General features: G+C 40.5%; 1 protein-coding gene across 5 annotated transcripts in view; it reads right to left on the bottom strand.

Moving 5' to 3' along the window:
• The window catches only part of Anapc1 (anaphase promoting complex subunit 1), a 77,750-nt gene extending 66,915 nt beyond the window's left edge, over positions 1-10,835 (bottom strand). The window contains exons 1-7 of one of the 5 annotated variants that reach the window (XM_071601819.1): positions 10,579-10,835; positions 9,105-9,341; positions 7,505-7,666; positions 2,773-2,824; positions 2,476-2,576; positions 1,390-1,472; positions 319-392 (exon numbers count right to left, since the gene is read on the bottom strand). In XM_071601819.1, coding sequence (XP_071457920.1) covers positions 319-392; positions 1,390-1,472; positions 2,476-2,576; positions 2,773-2,824; positions 7,505-7,666; positions 9,105-9,317 — 685 coding nt within the window. In that variant the 5' untranslated portion in view covers positions 9,318-9,341; positions 10,579-10,835. Of the gene's footprint in view, positions 1-318; positions 393-1,389; positions 1,473-2,475; positions 2,577-2,772; positions 2,825-6,719; positions 6,823-7,504; positions 7,667-9,104; positions 9,342-10,578 lie in introns of those variants that run through there. The other 4 variants (XM_027952062.3, XM_071601820.1, XM_071601821.1 and 1 more) reach the window with 4 other exon arrangements.
• Between the last annotated feature and the right edge of the window lie 5,383 nt (positions 10,836-16,218).

Here is a 16,218-nt window from a genome sequence, read left to right as displayed (position 1 = left end):
AAATCCTAAAATTCACAGTACTGGCATAAGGCCCTACATTTTCAGTTCATGCAAGGATCATTTGTTAACTTACTAATTATTAAGGAACAGAGTCAACTCCAGATAGGTTAATAAATACAACAGTACTGTTCTTTGATTTACATGCCTTATATTTACTAAAATAGCTACTAAACAATTGGTATCATGGTCTTCAAGTTTGTGTTAATATGAAATACCTTTATAATGAAAAAGTTACTCTTGTATCATGCTTATTTCCCTCCCTCACCTAAAGTCAAAAGAGAGTCTTTATGTAAAAAAAAAATATAAAAAAACACTTACTTCCAGATTTACAAACAAGTGGAGTTATTTCATCTAGGGGGTGCAGCATGCTGAACATAGTAGGTAATGGTTCTCTAGCAATAAACAAATACACAATCAATCACCAACACAAAAAGAGTATGTTTGTGCAAAAATTTTGCAATTTCCTTGCAAAGGAATATCTTCTCCAGATTACATAAGCAACTAGAAATCTACCGTCTCAAAAGGCAACCCAAACTTTACTATTTTTCCATGTTTTCTATTTCATTTCTAGAGATCTCTCTTCTAATAGTAGTTCTACACATACAGAGAGGGAAAATCACTATAACCCAGGGAACGTCTAGCAACAGCAGTCACTACAGATGGTCTTTCCCAGAGAGTGAAAGAATTAAAGCCATCTTTTCATTGAGCTTTCTTGGTGGCTGTGTGACTGTAGCAGCCAAGAAAGAAACTCAGCCCTATACACCTGTTTACAAATGGGTGTACTTAGGGGGAAAAAAAGAAGCAGTAAAACTACATCAAGTAAACAGAAGTTCACATTTGTTAAATATGACTTTAAAATAAAGGGGGAAAAGATTTTCTTCTATTAGAACAGAAAGAAATTAAAATCTCTAAGCAATTTTCATAAAACTCAGCAAGTGTCTGCTTTTTGCCCCTCACTATAGCAGGTGCTATATGTTCTTGCCCTTCAGTGAACAACATTTAGAGAAAGACAAAGTCAGCAGACCATGAATAACCATCTACCATTTACTGGGCACCTAATACCTAATACTGGGCACATTACTAGGTCCTGTGTCAGTGTGCATAAATCCAAGAGGTAAATGACAGTATTCCTGTAGTAGACATGGAAACTAAAGATTAGAAAGCTCTAATCATCTGCCCACAGTAACACAAGGAAAAAACTGCAGAGCTAAGAACTGAGTCTCATTATTAATATATCTGCTCATTCAAATTTACTTCAGGGGTGGGTGGAGCTGTAGATAATTAAGTGCCAAGTAAGTAGAGCTGCTAAATGTACAATACTGACTTCAGAGAACTTTGGGGTTAGCAATTTTACCTCAAAACCAAGTGTGAACTCAGTCAAATGAATACCTGGGTGGACCTGGAGGGACCTCATGTGACGAGCTGCTTCGTTCGAACAACAATCCATATTTTGTGGGCCAAACATTTGCAACCTGTCAGGCAAATGGTGGGAAAAGGCACAAGTAAGAGAACCTACCCTTTCTTTAAAAAATGTTTTTAGGAAACATGACAGAACATTGGATTTTCTTTCAATAAGAACTTTACAAAATAATATGATCACTAGCTATAATTTTTTGAAAAATGTAATTCTTGGGCTGGGGATGTGGCTCAAGCAGTAGTGCACTCGCCTGGCATGCGTGCGGCCCAGGTTCAATCCTCAGCACCACATACAAACAAAGATGTTGTGTCCACCGAAAACTAAAAAATAAATATTAAAAAATTCTCTCTCTCTCTCTCTCTCTCTCTCTCTCTCTCTCAAAAATAAATAAATAAATAAAAATTTAAAAAATGTAATTCTAACAAGCAACTCTTGGATAAAAACAAATCTAAGGAATAATTCAATGTGAAATTCCTGCCAGTGGCTAGTATCAAAATGACAATGTGATAAAATTTTAACCATAGCACTAGGCATTAAAAATATAAGCAGCTTTGAAAAAAAACCAGTCTGTCACTTGCCTTATTTAACAGAAGCAAAATGATAACTTTCATTCTGGTATCAGGGATTGAACCCAGGGGTACTTAACCATTGAGCCACATCCCCAGCTCCATTTTATTTTTTGTTTTAAGGCAGGATCTCACTAAGTTGCTTAGTGCTCGATAAGTTGCTGAGGCTGGACTCAGATTTGAGATCCTCCTGCCTCAGCCTCCCAAGTGCTGCAATTATAGGCATGCACCAACATGCCTGGCTCAAAATGGTATTTTTAATATTATTTAAACTGACAAAAACTTCTCCCAAAAAAACTTCATAATTCACTTCATTAACTTATTTCTTATGCAAAGAACAGAAAAATGGTAAGCCATTAAAGCTACTAAAACTTAAAATTTTTTGACTAAAAATAGCATTCTTGATTATAAGACATAAAAGATCTCTGAAACCAATTAATTTAAGACTGCTCTCCAACAAAATACACACAAAACTAAAACATTCAAGTTTACCTGAAATGGTAAGGAAGCTATATAATCCTTCCCTTCTATGCTATGCATGTTAATACATGAGCTCTGCAATATACAAATGCATTTCTCTACTTCATGTCTACCTGAAAAGAAAGCATACAACATTTTGGAGGGGGTTCTGCTGAAGAGTTCAACCTGATGATACAAACATTCTTATGCACAATATGAAAGTGCTTAGCTTAAACTATTACCATCAGTGACTATGCATTTTGAATGAAAAAAAAATGAGATAAACATTTGGAATCATCATAAGAAATAAAATTTCAAAAAGAAACTTACTGTAGGTCTTTTCAGACTTATCCTGTGATATAATGAAGTCACACCACAATGCCTAAAATCAAAACAAAATGCTTACCTAAGAAAAGTGTATCTAAATTATTAACTAATGGCATCTAAATAATAATGAAAATGCCTACCAAATACCTTTCTCTCTCCTCACCTCAAAACATATACCATAAGAAAACACAAAATTAGACTAATGATAAGTATTATAAGGAAAGATAAAACATGTTTATAATTAAATTTTATGGAAAAAGAAGACAAAAATCAAAAAATCTAGACAGAAGCCTTGCAGCAAAAATTCAAATCCCGGCTCAGGCTGTATTACAGCCTGTATCCTATACAAAGCTGAAGGTATTTACCAACTGATTCTAGACTCACATTAGAAAAAAATATTTAGAAAAAAAAAAAAGACTTTTTTGGTGTGGGGGGGGTAACTGGGGATTATATCCAGGGGTCTCTACAAGAGTCAGATCTTTTAAATTTGTTTATTCTGAGTCAGGATCTCACTATGTCGTCCAGGCTGGCCTCAAACTTTGTGATCCTGCTGCCTCAGCCACTTGACTAGCTGAGATTAAGGTGTGCACCACCACACCCAGCACATCTTCCTTTCTTAAAGGACCACTGTATAAAATATCAACTAAGAAAAACCATTAAACTTTAACTGGCATGCTCAACAACCCCTGAAATTATTTAATGGCATGTCTGTGTTTTTTAACTTTGCTAAAATGTACACAATATAAAATCTGCCATTTTAGCCACACAATTCGGTGGCATTAAATACAGCCACAACTGATGCAACCTCGCCACCACACGTCCATAAATTTTGTTCCCCCACATCAGAAACTGCTTGTTAAACAAAATACTCTCCTTCTCACCCTCGCCCAGCCTCTGCTCCACCCTGCCTATGGATCTGCCTATGACTGACACCTCATACAAGGGAACCTTCCAATATTTTCCCTTTGCGTCTGGTATATTTCATTGAGTGTAATGTTTTCAAGCTTCATCTGGGTGGTGGCATGTATCAGTATCTCTTACCATTGTAAACTTGAGTACTATTTCCCCAGTTGCATATGCCACATTCTGTTTACCCATTCATCTATCCAGGGGTTGCATGGGTTAAGCTCGCCTTTTGGCCACTGTGAATGATGCAAGCCTCTGCTGCAATCCCTATTTTCTTCATGTAGACACCTAGAAGTGGAACTGCTGAATTATATGGTGATCCTGCATGTAACTTTTTAAAAAAAGACCACAAGCCATTTTCCACAGCAGCTTTTTTACATTCCTAACAGTAATACACAAGGATTCCAATTTCTGTTCAGTCTCAATAATACTTTTTTTTATTATTTTTGCTCACACCCAACCTAATGTATGTAAAGTACACTTGTAGTTTGTTTTTTGCCTAGTGACCAGTGATACTTAAAATATTCTGATGTGCTTACTAGCCATTTGTACATCTTTAGGGTAATGTCTATTTAAGTCCTTTTGCCCATTTTTTAAAATGGTAGGAGTTTTTAATAGCATTTTTATTAAATGAAAATTCACAAATAAAATACACATTGGAACTACACTTCAATCTCAAATGTCCAAAATCAATACTGCCCCTATTATAGCTTCAACTTCCATTCAATCCTAGCTCCTTGGTCTCTAAAAGTAACTATAGTTACATCTCTTTTATCCTTGATCTCTAAGAGCTCACCAGCCCTTTTTCTAACTCCCTCAGCTTTGTCACCTATCTTCTCTTTCCTCAAGGCACCAATCTCTTTCAACAGAACTACCACAAAATAATGACCCTAACCAGCCTCACTACTCTCTAGTCAATCCTGTATATTGCCACCAAACTCATCTCTTCTTTTTTTAAAATATTTATTTATTTTTAAGTTTTAGGTGGACACAATATCTTTATTTTACATTTATTTGGTGCTGAGAATCGAACCCAATACCTCGTGCATGCTAGGCGAGCACTCTACCACTGAGCCACAACCCCAGCACCCTCATCTCTTCTTAAGTCTACAAAACTAATCTAAAAATCCTTGTTGGTTTAAAAAATCCATTTAAAAATCTCTGGTGGGCTCCCTTCTGCATACAGCTTAAAATCCCAATTTTTTTATTTAATACGAGCCTAAATCTACCCAGTACCCACCTGCCTCTCTCTATACCCTCATGTGTACTTTTGAAGTTAGCCTAAGTTATGTTTTCTACAATTCTTTTTGCTGAGATTTCTTTTTGCCTAGAATCCCCTTCTTTCACCAATTTCCAACTCAAATGTCATCTTCTTTGAAAATCCCTCCTTCAGATCTCAGCGCTTTGGGTTCTCACCACACTGTGGATATAGGTTACTATACAGCCACAGCTATAGCACTTCAGTTATTTGCTGATCAGCCCACCTTCTAGGCTACAAGCCTTTCAAAAGCAGAAACTGTATTCATCGTTGTAGCCCCAGCACCCAGCACCATGTTTATAACACTAAACACCAGTAGGACCAATAAAGAATGAACAGGGCTGGGGATACAGCTGAGTTAGTAGAGTGTCTGCCTCCCTTGCACAAGGTCTGTGTTCAATTCCCAGCACCACCAAAAAAAAAAAAAGAACAGAATCTGAGTCACACATACCTGCTAATATTCCTTAACCAAATAAAAAATTATCTTTCTCCGCACTAGCAAGAAGACTAACAATTCATTTTCCAGAACAAAAGGACTGAAATTCCAAATCTTATGATTACACTTAGAAGTGATATCAGTATAAAAGAGACTTAAGATGAAGGAGATAACTATACCTCCATGGAACCCAACAAACAAGCAACTGTTCCTTGGAGAAATTAAGATGGGAACATAGAAGCTAAAAAAAACTATTTGAAATTCACTTTTCACATTTATACTCTGTGGGTTACATGGGAGAAAATTTACCTTTAAAAAAGATCAGTGACTTAACATTCCTGGATAGATGCTTTCACATCTGCCCTCAAATTATGGAATAATTTAGTCTGTACTAAATAATAATTTAGTCTGTCAGTGCAATGCTCTATTTATTAATAGAAGGAGGAGGGTATAGCAGTGTCAAAGCACAAAGATTTCAGTATTTATAAATGAGGAACTTCATATCAGCCAAAGCCTCCCGGCAATGGCCCAACCTCTAATTCAGCTATTATACATGGATTAAGTTTTTCTCCTAATTTTTTATTCTAAAACTTTTCAATAAGAAAAGTTAAAATAATACAGTCAATATCTGTTTCACCTAACCCAACAACCATAACATTTTCCCCTATTTGTCTATGTATGTACATTTGTGTACTTGTGGGATTGAGAGGGAGGTCGGTGACTACTTAAACTGCACAACACATCATGATACTTCGACTCTAAATACTACTTGTGACTTCCTAAAAATAAAGATGTTCTCCTATAAAACCACAAAACTATCATCCCTCCTAAGGGAGGAAAAAATTCTCTAATATCACCTAACATCCTGCCCCTTCTCAGTTTTCCCATTTCCCCACTCCCTTCAAAAATCTAGGAGTCAACCAGAGCTCATTTAGCAGGATTCAAAAACACTGCATTTAGTGATGTTCCTTGAGTCTCTTCATTTAGAACAGTCCTCACCATTTTTCTTTCTCACTGAATGACTTTCTTAAAAAGATCAGAATGCAGGTACTCCTATATTCTGGTTTTGTCTGCTAGTTTCTTCATGGTGTTTTTCTCTTTAAATTTTTTAGTATGAAAAATTTCAAATATATACCAAGTAAACACAGTAAGATAATGAATCCCCCTCAGCCAGCTTCAAAAATTACCAACCTTCAGACATTCTTACCTCATCTGTACCATCAACACACTCGTCTCATACTACTTTACAATGTGATCCTCTAGTCCTCACCTGTCTATAAACTAGAAATTAGGTCTAAATATTCAGTTAAATACTCTTGGGAAGAACACCTGGAGAATGACACCACGTACCTTACTCTAGGGCACACAATGTCCCTCTTCCTGTTGTTAGCCATGCTCCAGTCCATCAGGTGGTTGAGGTGAAGATCAATAGACAACTCCAAAATAGAAGTACATTTCTTCCCTTCCATTTAGCAAGGAATCCACAGGGTGACAACCTTACTGTCATGTATGACCCTTTCATGCAACAGTGTTAGCAACCATCTACAATCTTAGCTAAACCAATTATTACACTGGAGGTTATGAAATGGTGATATTTTAATTCTATCACTTCTTCTACATGTACTAGCTGGAATTCTCCATCAACTAGAGATGGACTTCATGTCTTCCTGAAAAAACACAGCAATTGCTTAATTCCTTCCCTTTATTCACCATTTTTTTTAGAAAAGAGTTAAGTGTAAAAGCCAACTGCAGCGGTAGTAAATTAGTTGTTTTCTTTTTCTTTTACTATAAATGCCACAATTTTTATTTATTCCTTATGTTACAATTAATTATAATAATGCATTTGAAAATATTTTCATATCCTTAACAGATTTTTGTGGACAATAACAAATTGAAGTACTGAAGAATAATACTAAGCCATTATCACTGGCAAAGGATAGAGTACAAAAAGGTGAGGATACATAAAATGAAATTTTTCTTTTCCTGCTATTATGTTTACTACATGTTAAAATGTACCCACAGCTGCTGGGAACTTCATACTGTTATCATTTCTGTTAAATTTTGAAACAAAAGCTTTTTTGAAAAAACACATGTATTAAATATTCAATCAAATGTTAGAATTCAAATCAACTCACCTGCTGAACAGGACTGTCAACAGTAAATGCTTTATAAACAGCCAATGCCTGGCTTTTACTTCCTTTGCTCCAAATCACCATATTTCCCGCCACATAGAGTTCCTCATCATAGTCCGCTTCATCTCCAATTTCACTGACACCTTTCCTTAACTGCCAGCTTTCCTTTAAAATCAACACATATAAGACATGTTCAAGCACTCTTTTTGCTTTTTCAATAGCCTGGAACAAGATTTATTTGTCTGAGGAGTTAAACTCAATACAGCCCAACTTCTCAGAGGTTTGGTGCACTAGTGAACAGAGGATAGAGTACACAGGGTGTAATATATCTTACAGGATTTTCAGAAACAAAAATTCACTCAAGAATTCTCTATATTATATGTTTTACATTATACCCCTGTATTACTCTCCCAAAAAGTAAACAAGCAAAAACTAAAGCTTCCCTAGATATCAAAAAAGAAAATCATATCCTTGGGAGACTAAATAGACAGATTAGGTGTACACAGGGTGTGGAGAGGGGAAGTGAGGTGCATAGAGCATCATGGGGAGTTCACACACAGTGCAGACTTCCTGCTCCACGGCTGCAAACATTCACCTTCCCTCCCTTGTCCCAGCCATAAATAAGTGGAAGAAAGAAAGGGTGCCTGTAATCCCAGTGACTCAGGACACTGAAGCAGAAGCAACACAGGTTCTAGGTCAGCCTCAGCAATTTAACAAGACCCTATTTCAAAATAAAATACAAGAAGGGCTGGGAATGTAGCTCAATTGTAAAGCACCCTTGGGGTTCAAACCTCAGTACTGCATAAAAAAAACTTTTTTAAAGTACTACTGTACTATCTGTTTGGGGGTTTTTTTGTTTTTGTTTTTAAAGCTGCTGAACAAGACTTTATTGAGATCTGCTCCCTGGCTAGACCCTCCAGGCCAACAGAGCGGGTCTGGGGGAATCGCCTCTATTTTCTGCTTTTTTATGAGTGAGACAGGATCTTGCTAAGTTGCCCAAGCTCCTCTAGAACTGAAAATCCTCCTGCCTCAGCCTCTTGAGTAGCTGGGATTATAAATATCTTCTTAAATAACAGTTCCCTCTCCTCATAAACATATAAGTGAGGGCTGGGGTTGTGGCTCAGCAGTAGAGCATTCACCTAGCATGTGTGAGGCACTGAGTTCGATCCTCAGCGCCACATTAAATAAATAAATAGATACATAGATGAATAAATAAATAAAGCTTTGTATCCAACTACAACTAAAACAAATATTTAAAAAAAAAAAAAAGAAACATGTAAGTGATTAACTGCAGGGACCATTTCTAATGTCTATCATTTAATCATCAAATAACACAAAATCTAGTTCCCACATATTAACAGAAATGCTTAAAAAGAACCATAATCACAATAATGATTCTCAGTATAAAATCACAAGCTAAAACTAGCAGTTAAGACACTATCATTTAGTACATTGTTATTTTAGCATTGACTGAAATTACAACACCTTAGCATTTACCCTGGAAGTAGCACCTTACTCTTTTCTCAGCTGCATCGAGACAGCCTTAAATTTCAAGATTATAGTACTCAACATTTCAAAAATACAATCAGAATCTTCATGGCACCTTGTGTTTCTCGTGGATTGTAACCTCCTGAAGAGATCCCACCAAGCCAGCAGCACCATCAGAAGACCATAGCTCAGAGGCCGGCTGCAGCTGGCGAAGCTGAAGGTTCAAAGCATTAGGGTGGTGCTTGCAGTGGTCTCGACCAAAAGGAACAAATTCTTGCAAATCTCCGGCTGCAATCATCGTTGCCCTTTCTTCATAGAAGTTCGACATGGGTTCCAGATATCAACATTATTTCTGTATAGATTCAAACACATCTGGTCAGCTTTTAGAATCAAACCAGTTTATTTCTACAAAGACATGGAGGAGTTGTGGTGAAAACATACCACTCTTACTTCCCAAACACTTCCACGTGGAGTGACAGTGGATAAAATATTAACACTGTATAATATATTTTATAGTACAGGTGCCAGTTCTGTCCCTGAGACAACATCCACAACAGAAATGGGTTTCATGGCATAACATTTAAGCTGTGCAAACCTCAAATGCAGAACTCGAAATACTTGATGTCAGCACTACAAAGAGCCCTTAGCATGACTTTAACAGCACTCAAGAAAAACAAAGTTTAACCGAATTTGACTTAAGATTCTCACCTGAGGTCTGTTTGGCGTCACTTTGAATTGCTGCACAAACACCTCAAAGCCTCTGTAATTTCTATACAGCTCCCCTAGAGCCACAAAGTTATTTCACTATAAATGTTATGCCTGAGATAATTATGGCATGAAATATGGCACAAGTTCTTTGCTCCGCGTGCTAGAAAATCAGTATTGAGAACACTAGATGTGGGACAGAACCTAAAAACCATCTTATAAAACTTACGAGAATTTCAAACTTCAGCTGGCCTTCCTATCTTCTCAACAAAAGAACTAACATTAAAGAACTCGGGACTTTATCCAACTTTAGTCGTGCAGTTTTTTAATGTATTCTCTTAGAACCGGAGAGAAAACTGCAGAATTTTTATTTGTATTGTATTAGCCTTATTTTTTACAGCATGGTATCTTTTTGTTCTGATTAGGGCAACGTATTTAATATTTTTACAGTAACCCAAGCTTACTTTACAAATGTGTCAACAATTTAGGCAACATAAACAGCTACAGTAAGAGGAGTAAGTTGATGTGGTGTCAATCAAAACGTCAGCACTGATGACTAGAGCAAAAACTACCGCGCCAAAAAAGGACACCCCCATCCAGAGCCGGGACCTGGAGCCGCGTCTCCATAGAGGGCAGAGCGCCCGGCCTTTCCCGGGTGGTGGAAGCCGCAGGCTACGCGCCTCAGCCTCCGCACACCCGCTCCAAGCCCCGGTCCAAAGGCCCGGGCCGCACCCGGGACGCCGCACCCGGCTCGGCGAAGCCAGGCGCGCCCCGGAGAGCGCGGCCCTGGGGCGGGAAGCCCCTTGGCCCGCCCCGGGTCCCACCCCTGCTGTCCCCGCGCGAGCCCCTCGGGGCGGAGGCGAACGTCAAGGCGCGCGACCCACCCGCTAGCGGCGGCGCGGCCCGCACCTGTAGGACTCGGGACGCGTCAGGCGCGGCGAGCCCCGGCCCCTCCCCGGAGGCGCGAGGACCGAGGAAGCCCGAGGGCAGCGGCAGAGCGGTCGGGGTGACTCCTCGGCCGCCGCAGCTTCTCATCCCCTCTCCCTCCCCTATTCCGGAGGGAGAACGGGCAACAGCAGTACTAGACTGTTAACGACAGGCAGGCATGCGAGACGTTCAAATGGACGCGTCCATCTTGGCCTTCCCGTCCTGCCTCGCGCCGGGGCGGGGCGTCGCGGGAGGCGGGGCGTCCGCGGCCCTGGAGCCTGCGCAGTAGCGCGAAGGTGGGCCCGCCCAACTCGCGCCCGACCGCCCCTTTCACAGTTGAGCGCGGAGCTGGGCGGCGGCCTCTGCTGGGTCTGTGCACCCATGCACCGCTGCAGGCATCCAGAGATCCTGTCCTGCGTGTGTCGCCGGGAGCCTGAGCTGCCTCCTCACTCAGTGAGATGGTTTTTATGGCTGGTTTTGCTTCAGCCTACTGACCCCAATGGAAGTATGTGCCTCCAGACAGGGTTGGAGGGCGAGGGAGATGGCTGCTATTCTCTCTTTGCCGGTGCACTATAACCCCGTGGGATCCAGACTCTGATTGGCAGGAGGAGTGCAGTTTCCGAAGTTCGCAGACTTTCCAGGCTTTCATCTTAGGAAGCCCAGCTTTATCCCTCCCTCCCTCCGTCCTCTGGGTCCACCTATAACGATCACACTTTTGAGAGCTAGAACTCTTTCTTGAACTTCATGTCCCATTGCCTGAATCTCTAGGGTCAGAGTATATTGCCATGAACCAGGCACGGTATCCCAAACCTGGGCTGGGAATGTAGCTCAGTGGTCAAGTGCGAGGAGGGGGAGGGGGAGGGGGAGGGGAGGAGTAATTGGAGTATTTTATTTTACTACTCCTATTATCTAACAGATAAAGTTCTAATTCTTTATTTTACTACTCCTATTATCTAACAGATAAAGTTCTAATTCCTTACTCAAAATGTAAGGTTGGCTGGAATTTGTGTCTTCACTTAAAAGTGTTTACTGAAATTTCCCAAACACACCTTGCTCTTCATCGCCTTGATATCTTGATTAATTCCTTGCCCTTATCTCAAATGCCCCTTATTGAAAACATTCACTAAAACTCAAAATTTTTTGCGTAAACCGGGTTTTCATTTTAGACATTTATCTGAAATCAAAATATTCTTAGAATATCCTGGCCTGAGGATACAGAGGACAAATTAACAATCTTCCCACATGCGCTGCTCTTATCCTTAATCTGCTCCTTCCCACAGGTTTCACCTTCCTTCAATGTCCCTTTCCACCCCCACCAGGATTTTCTGGAAAAACCTGCAGCAGCAGGACACACCTCAGTTATCTCTCAGTTTCTCTTCCTCACCAGTTTCCATAACCCCTACATCGTGCTCCACCTCAGCCACCTGGGGCCTGCCTGCATCTCCACCAGCCTCCACGGCCCTACCAGATGGCATGTGCCGCAAAAAGCCAGGCCCTCTCCCCTGGACGCTCTGTGCAGCCAAGCCATCACCCCACTCCCTGACTCTGGTTTCTTCCGCAGAGAGAATATATTTATCCACACTTGGATAAATGGCTTCCCTGTGGGGTGTGGGCGCTGGCTTCTGAAGAGGCCAACAGAAACCCAGATACAAAGCAAACTTTGACCAACAAGAACAGGCAGAAAGGAACCAGACTTAATTAAATTCTCTTTCTTCTCCCTCAGTGGACTATTCAAGGCATGGTCTGTCTGCACAGACTATCTGAAGATATCCTGTGTGACCTAGTGGTCAGCCCTGTCCAGCAGTGTGCAAAATTTGGGGCATTCTGTTGTGAAGCAGCAGCCAGAATGATATTGTCATCCTTCCCTTCCGTATTTCCCCTGTCCATTCTCTGTCTTGGGCTAAAGCAGCTGCATTCCTCTTTGTTTCCAGCCCTATTTCTAGGGAACTGAGGTAGCCCCATCTACAGTCTTACACCACTACCTGTCCAGGGTCTGAAGCAGAGTCACCAAAAAATTTCCCCCAGTTCTCACTCCTGGGCATTCCCTTCTTTGATCAAAGAGTTCTCTCAGGGTGCCTCTGTGGCCTTGACTGGCGTTGTCCTCTTTGAGGACTCGAAGGTCTACTGATCTTTCCCCTTCAGTGCTCCCAAGGCTCTTAATCCTTCAAGTGCCAGAGCAGTCGCTGCATTTCCTGCAGGTGGCAACTGAGGCCCTGCCCCTGCAGCACTCCTGCATTGTGAGCAGCCCTGCCTGCCCGCCCGGCTCCAGAATGCAAAAGTCTCTTAAGAAAGCAAATCCTCTCAGCAACTCCAGTGTCTGAGGCAAATTCAAGGCCAGCCTCAGCAACTTAGGAAGACTATCTCAACAATATTCTAAAAGGGGGTGGGGGGCAGGGAATGTAGCTGAGTAGTACAGAGCCTCTGAGTTCCACCCCCAGTCCCTCACCCCCCTCTGAAAAAAGAAAGCAGATCCTCTACACATGCCACTGCTGTCTCCCCTGGTGGAGGTCCAAACCACAAATCCAGGAGCTTCAGAAGACCCACAGCTCCTCTTGTCTCCATCATCCTCCCCCTTCTAATGTTACTTTAGGCACACACTGGAATCAGAATCCAAAGATCCTCCTAACCCTCTCATAGTCTACCAAACAAGCATGGATGACCTTTATCAAGGGTCCTGAGGTTGCATCTTGGATACAGATATAGATAGACATACCATCATAAAATAGACTTCTTTTACCTCTACAATGAACACTGCAGAAAACTAAAGAAAGAAAGAAGAACTTAGAAGATGGAAAGATCTCCCATGCTCTTGGATAGGCAGAATTAACATTGTCAAAATGGCCATACTGCCAAAAGCGTTATACAGATTTAATGGAATACCTATTAAAATCCCAATGATGTTTTTTAAAAGTCAATTAAAAACATTTTTTAAACAAATAAATAACACACTGAAAAAAAAATCCCACTGATGTTCTTCATAGAAATAGAAAAGGCAATCATGAAATTCATTTGGAAAAATAAGAGCCCCAGAATAGCCAAAACAATCCTTAGTAAGAAAAGAGAAGCAGGAGGCATCACAATACCAGACCTCAAACTATACTACAGAGCTATGGTAACAAAAATGGCATGGTATTGGCACCAAAATAGACCTGTAGACCAATGATACAGAATAGAGGACACAGAGACAAGTCCATAAAAATACAGTTATCTCATAGTAGTCAAAGGCACCAAAAACATACATTGGAGAAAAGATAGACTCTTCAATTAATGGTGCTGGAAATCCATATGAAGCAAAATGAAATTAAACCCTTATCTCTCATCCTGCACAAAAAAATCAACCCAAAGTGGGTCAAGGACTTATGCACTATAACAGAGACCCTGTACCTACCAGAAGAAAAAGTAGTCCCAAATCTCCACCATGTCAGCTTACAAACTGACTTTCTTTACAATTCCTAAAGCACTGGAAGTAAAACCAAGAATCAATAAATGGGATGGAGTCAAACAAAAAGTTTCTTCATAGCAAAGGAAACAATAATGTGAAGAGAACTTACAGAATGGGAGAAAATCTTTACCACTTGCACCTCAGGTAGAGCATTAATCTCCAGGATATATAAGAACTCAAAAAACTTAACACCAAAAAAAAACCCAATCAATAAATGGGCTAAGGAAAGGACACTTCACAGAAGATGAAATAAAATCAATCAACAAATGTAGGAAAAAATGTTCAACCTCTTAGCAATTAGAGAAATGAAAATTAAAACTACACTGAGATTTCATCTCTCTCTAGTCAGAATGGCAATTATCCAGAACACAAGCAACAATAAATGTTGGTGAGGATGCAAGGGGAAAGGTACACTTGTATATGGCTGGTGGGACTGCAAATTGGTACAACCACTCTGGAAAGCAGTATGGAGATTCATCAGAAAACTTGAAATAGAACCACCATTTGACCCAGTTATTCCACTCCTAGATTTATACCCAAAGGACTTAAAATCAGCATACTACAGTGACACAGCCACATCAATATTTATGGCAGCTCAATTCACAAAAGCTAAGCTATGGAATCAATCAAAGTTCCCTTCAACAGATGAATGGATAAAGAAAATATGGTATATATGCACAATGGAATATTACTCAGCCTTAAAGAAGAATGAAATTATGGCATTTGCTGGTAAATGGATGGAACTGGAGGACATTATGCTAAGCGAAATAAACCAATCCAAAGAACCAAAGGCTGAATGCTTTCTCTGATACGTGGATACTAATTCACAATAAGGAGTGGGAGAGAATAGAGGTACTTTGCGTTAGACAGAGAGGAGTGAAAGAAGGGAAGGGGATTGGGATTTATATTCATAGGGATTGGGATTTATATTTGAAACAGACAATCATCCCATTTTCCCCATTACCTTTGAGAATAAGAAGCAAGTGATAAATCATTTTAAGGCCTTAAGTACCCACTTGACTCACATACGTATGCCAGACTCTTCCTCCCTTCTGCAGAGTGGAAAGGATAGGAGAAAGAATTGGACATTATGACCCTATGTGCGTATGTGACAACACGACCTGTGTAACTGTACGTCCTGTACAACCGGAAGAATGAGAAGTTATGCTCCATTTATATGATGGATCAAAATGCACTCTACTGTCATATATAACTAAGTAGAACAAATTAAAATAAAATAAAATAGACCTCTTTTGATACTGTGCCCACCTCAGTAGATAGCAAAATTCCCCAAGTATAATTGGTATGCAAAAAAGTATGTTAAATTCTTATTTCTCACTTTAAATCCGTGACAAAATATACATGCCTATATTAGTAACTATATCTGTGTAACAGTGTTACTATAAACCTTGTGTCTCAAAATAACCCATCTACTCTGTGGGTCAGGAGTCCCATGCCTTATCTGAAGGGCTCATTGCTTGCACCTCACATGGCTGTAGTCAGTGTGTGCTTAGGGCTGTGGTCTCATCCGAGGCTCTACTGGGGAAAGTTCCACTTCCAAGCTCACTTGGACTTATTTCCTTGTGATCCTAGGACTAAGGCTGCACTGTTTTGCTGGCTGTCAGCTAGAGGCTGCCTCCAACACCCAGAGGCCACCAATAGTTACTTGCCACTTGGGATTCCCCAACCTCATCAAAGCAGGCAGGCCAAGAAGGCAACAGAGGGTCCAAAGGCGAGAAATAAGTCATGGTCTTACATAAGGCAATCACAAAAGTGACATCCCGTCACCTTTGAGAACCTTTGAGGGGCGAGGAATTTACAAGGCCACAGAGATCAGGGGAGAGTCTCTGATATGTCTGATAAATCATGTTAAGGCCTTCACCTACCCGCTGAACCCACGCATCTGCCGGACTCCTCCTCCCTCACCAGCCTTACAGGGACTCCTGGGCTCCTCCCTGCCATGCCTCCACAGGGGCCACCTCCACCAGCGCCATCACACCCCTCCTTCACAACGGCCTAAACACCTCAGAAACTACTCAAATGACTGTTGTTAAAGCTAAGTCTTGGGGGTTTTAACTGCAAAGAAGAGGGAGGAGGCAAAACAGGGTGTTTCTTTTAGTTGTCAAAGAACCTTTATTTTATTTATTGATATGTG

The sequence above is a fragment of the Marmota flaviventris genome, chromosome 14 (genome assembly GCF_047511675.1).
Source record: "Marmota flaviventris isolate mMarFla1 chromosome 14, mMarFla1.hap1, whole genome shotgun sequence".
In the NCBI taxonomy this organism is placed as follows: Eukaryota; Metazoa; Chordata; class Mammalia; order Rodentia; family Sciuridae; genus Marmota; species Marmota flaviventris.
The sequence above is the reverse complement of the archived record's forward strand: the minus strand, read 5'-3'. Positions and strand labels throughout refer to the sequence as shown.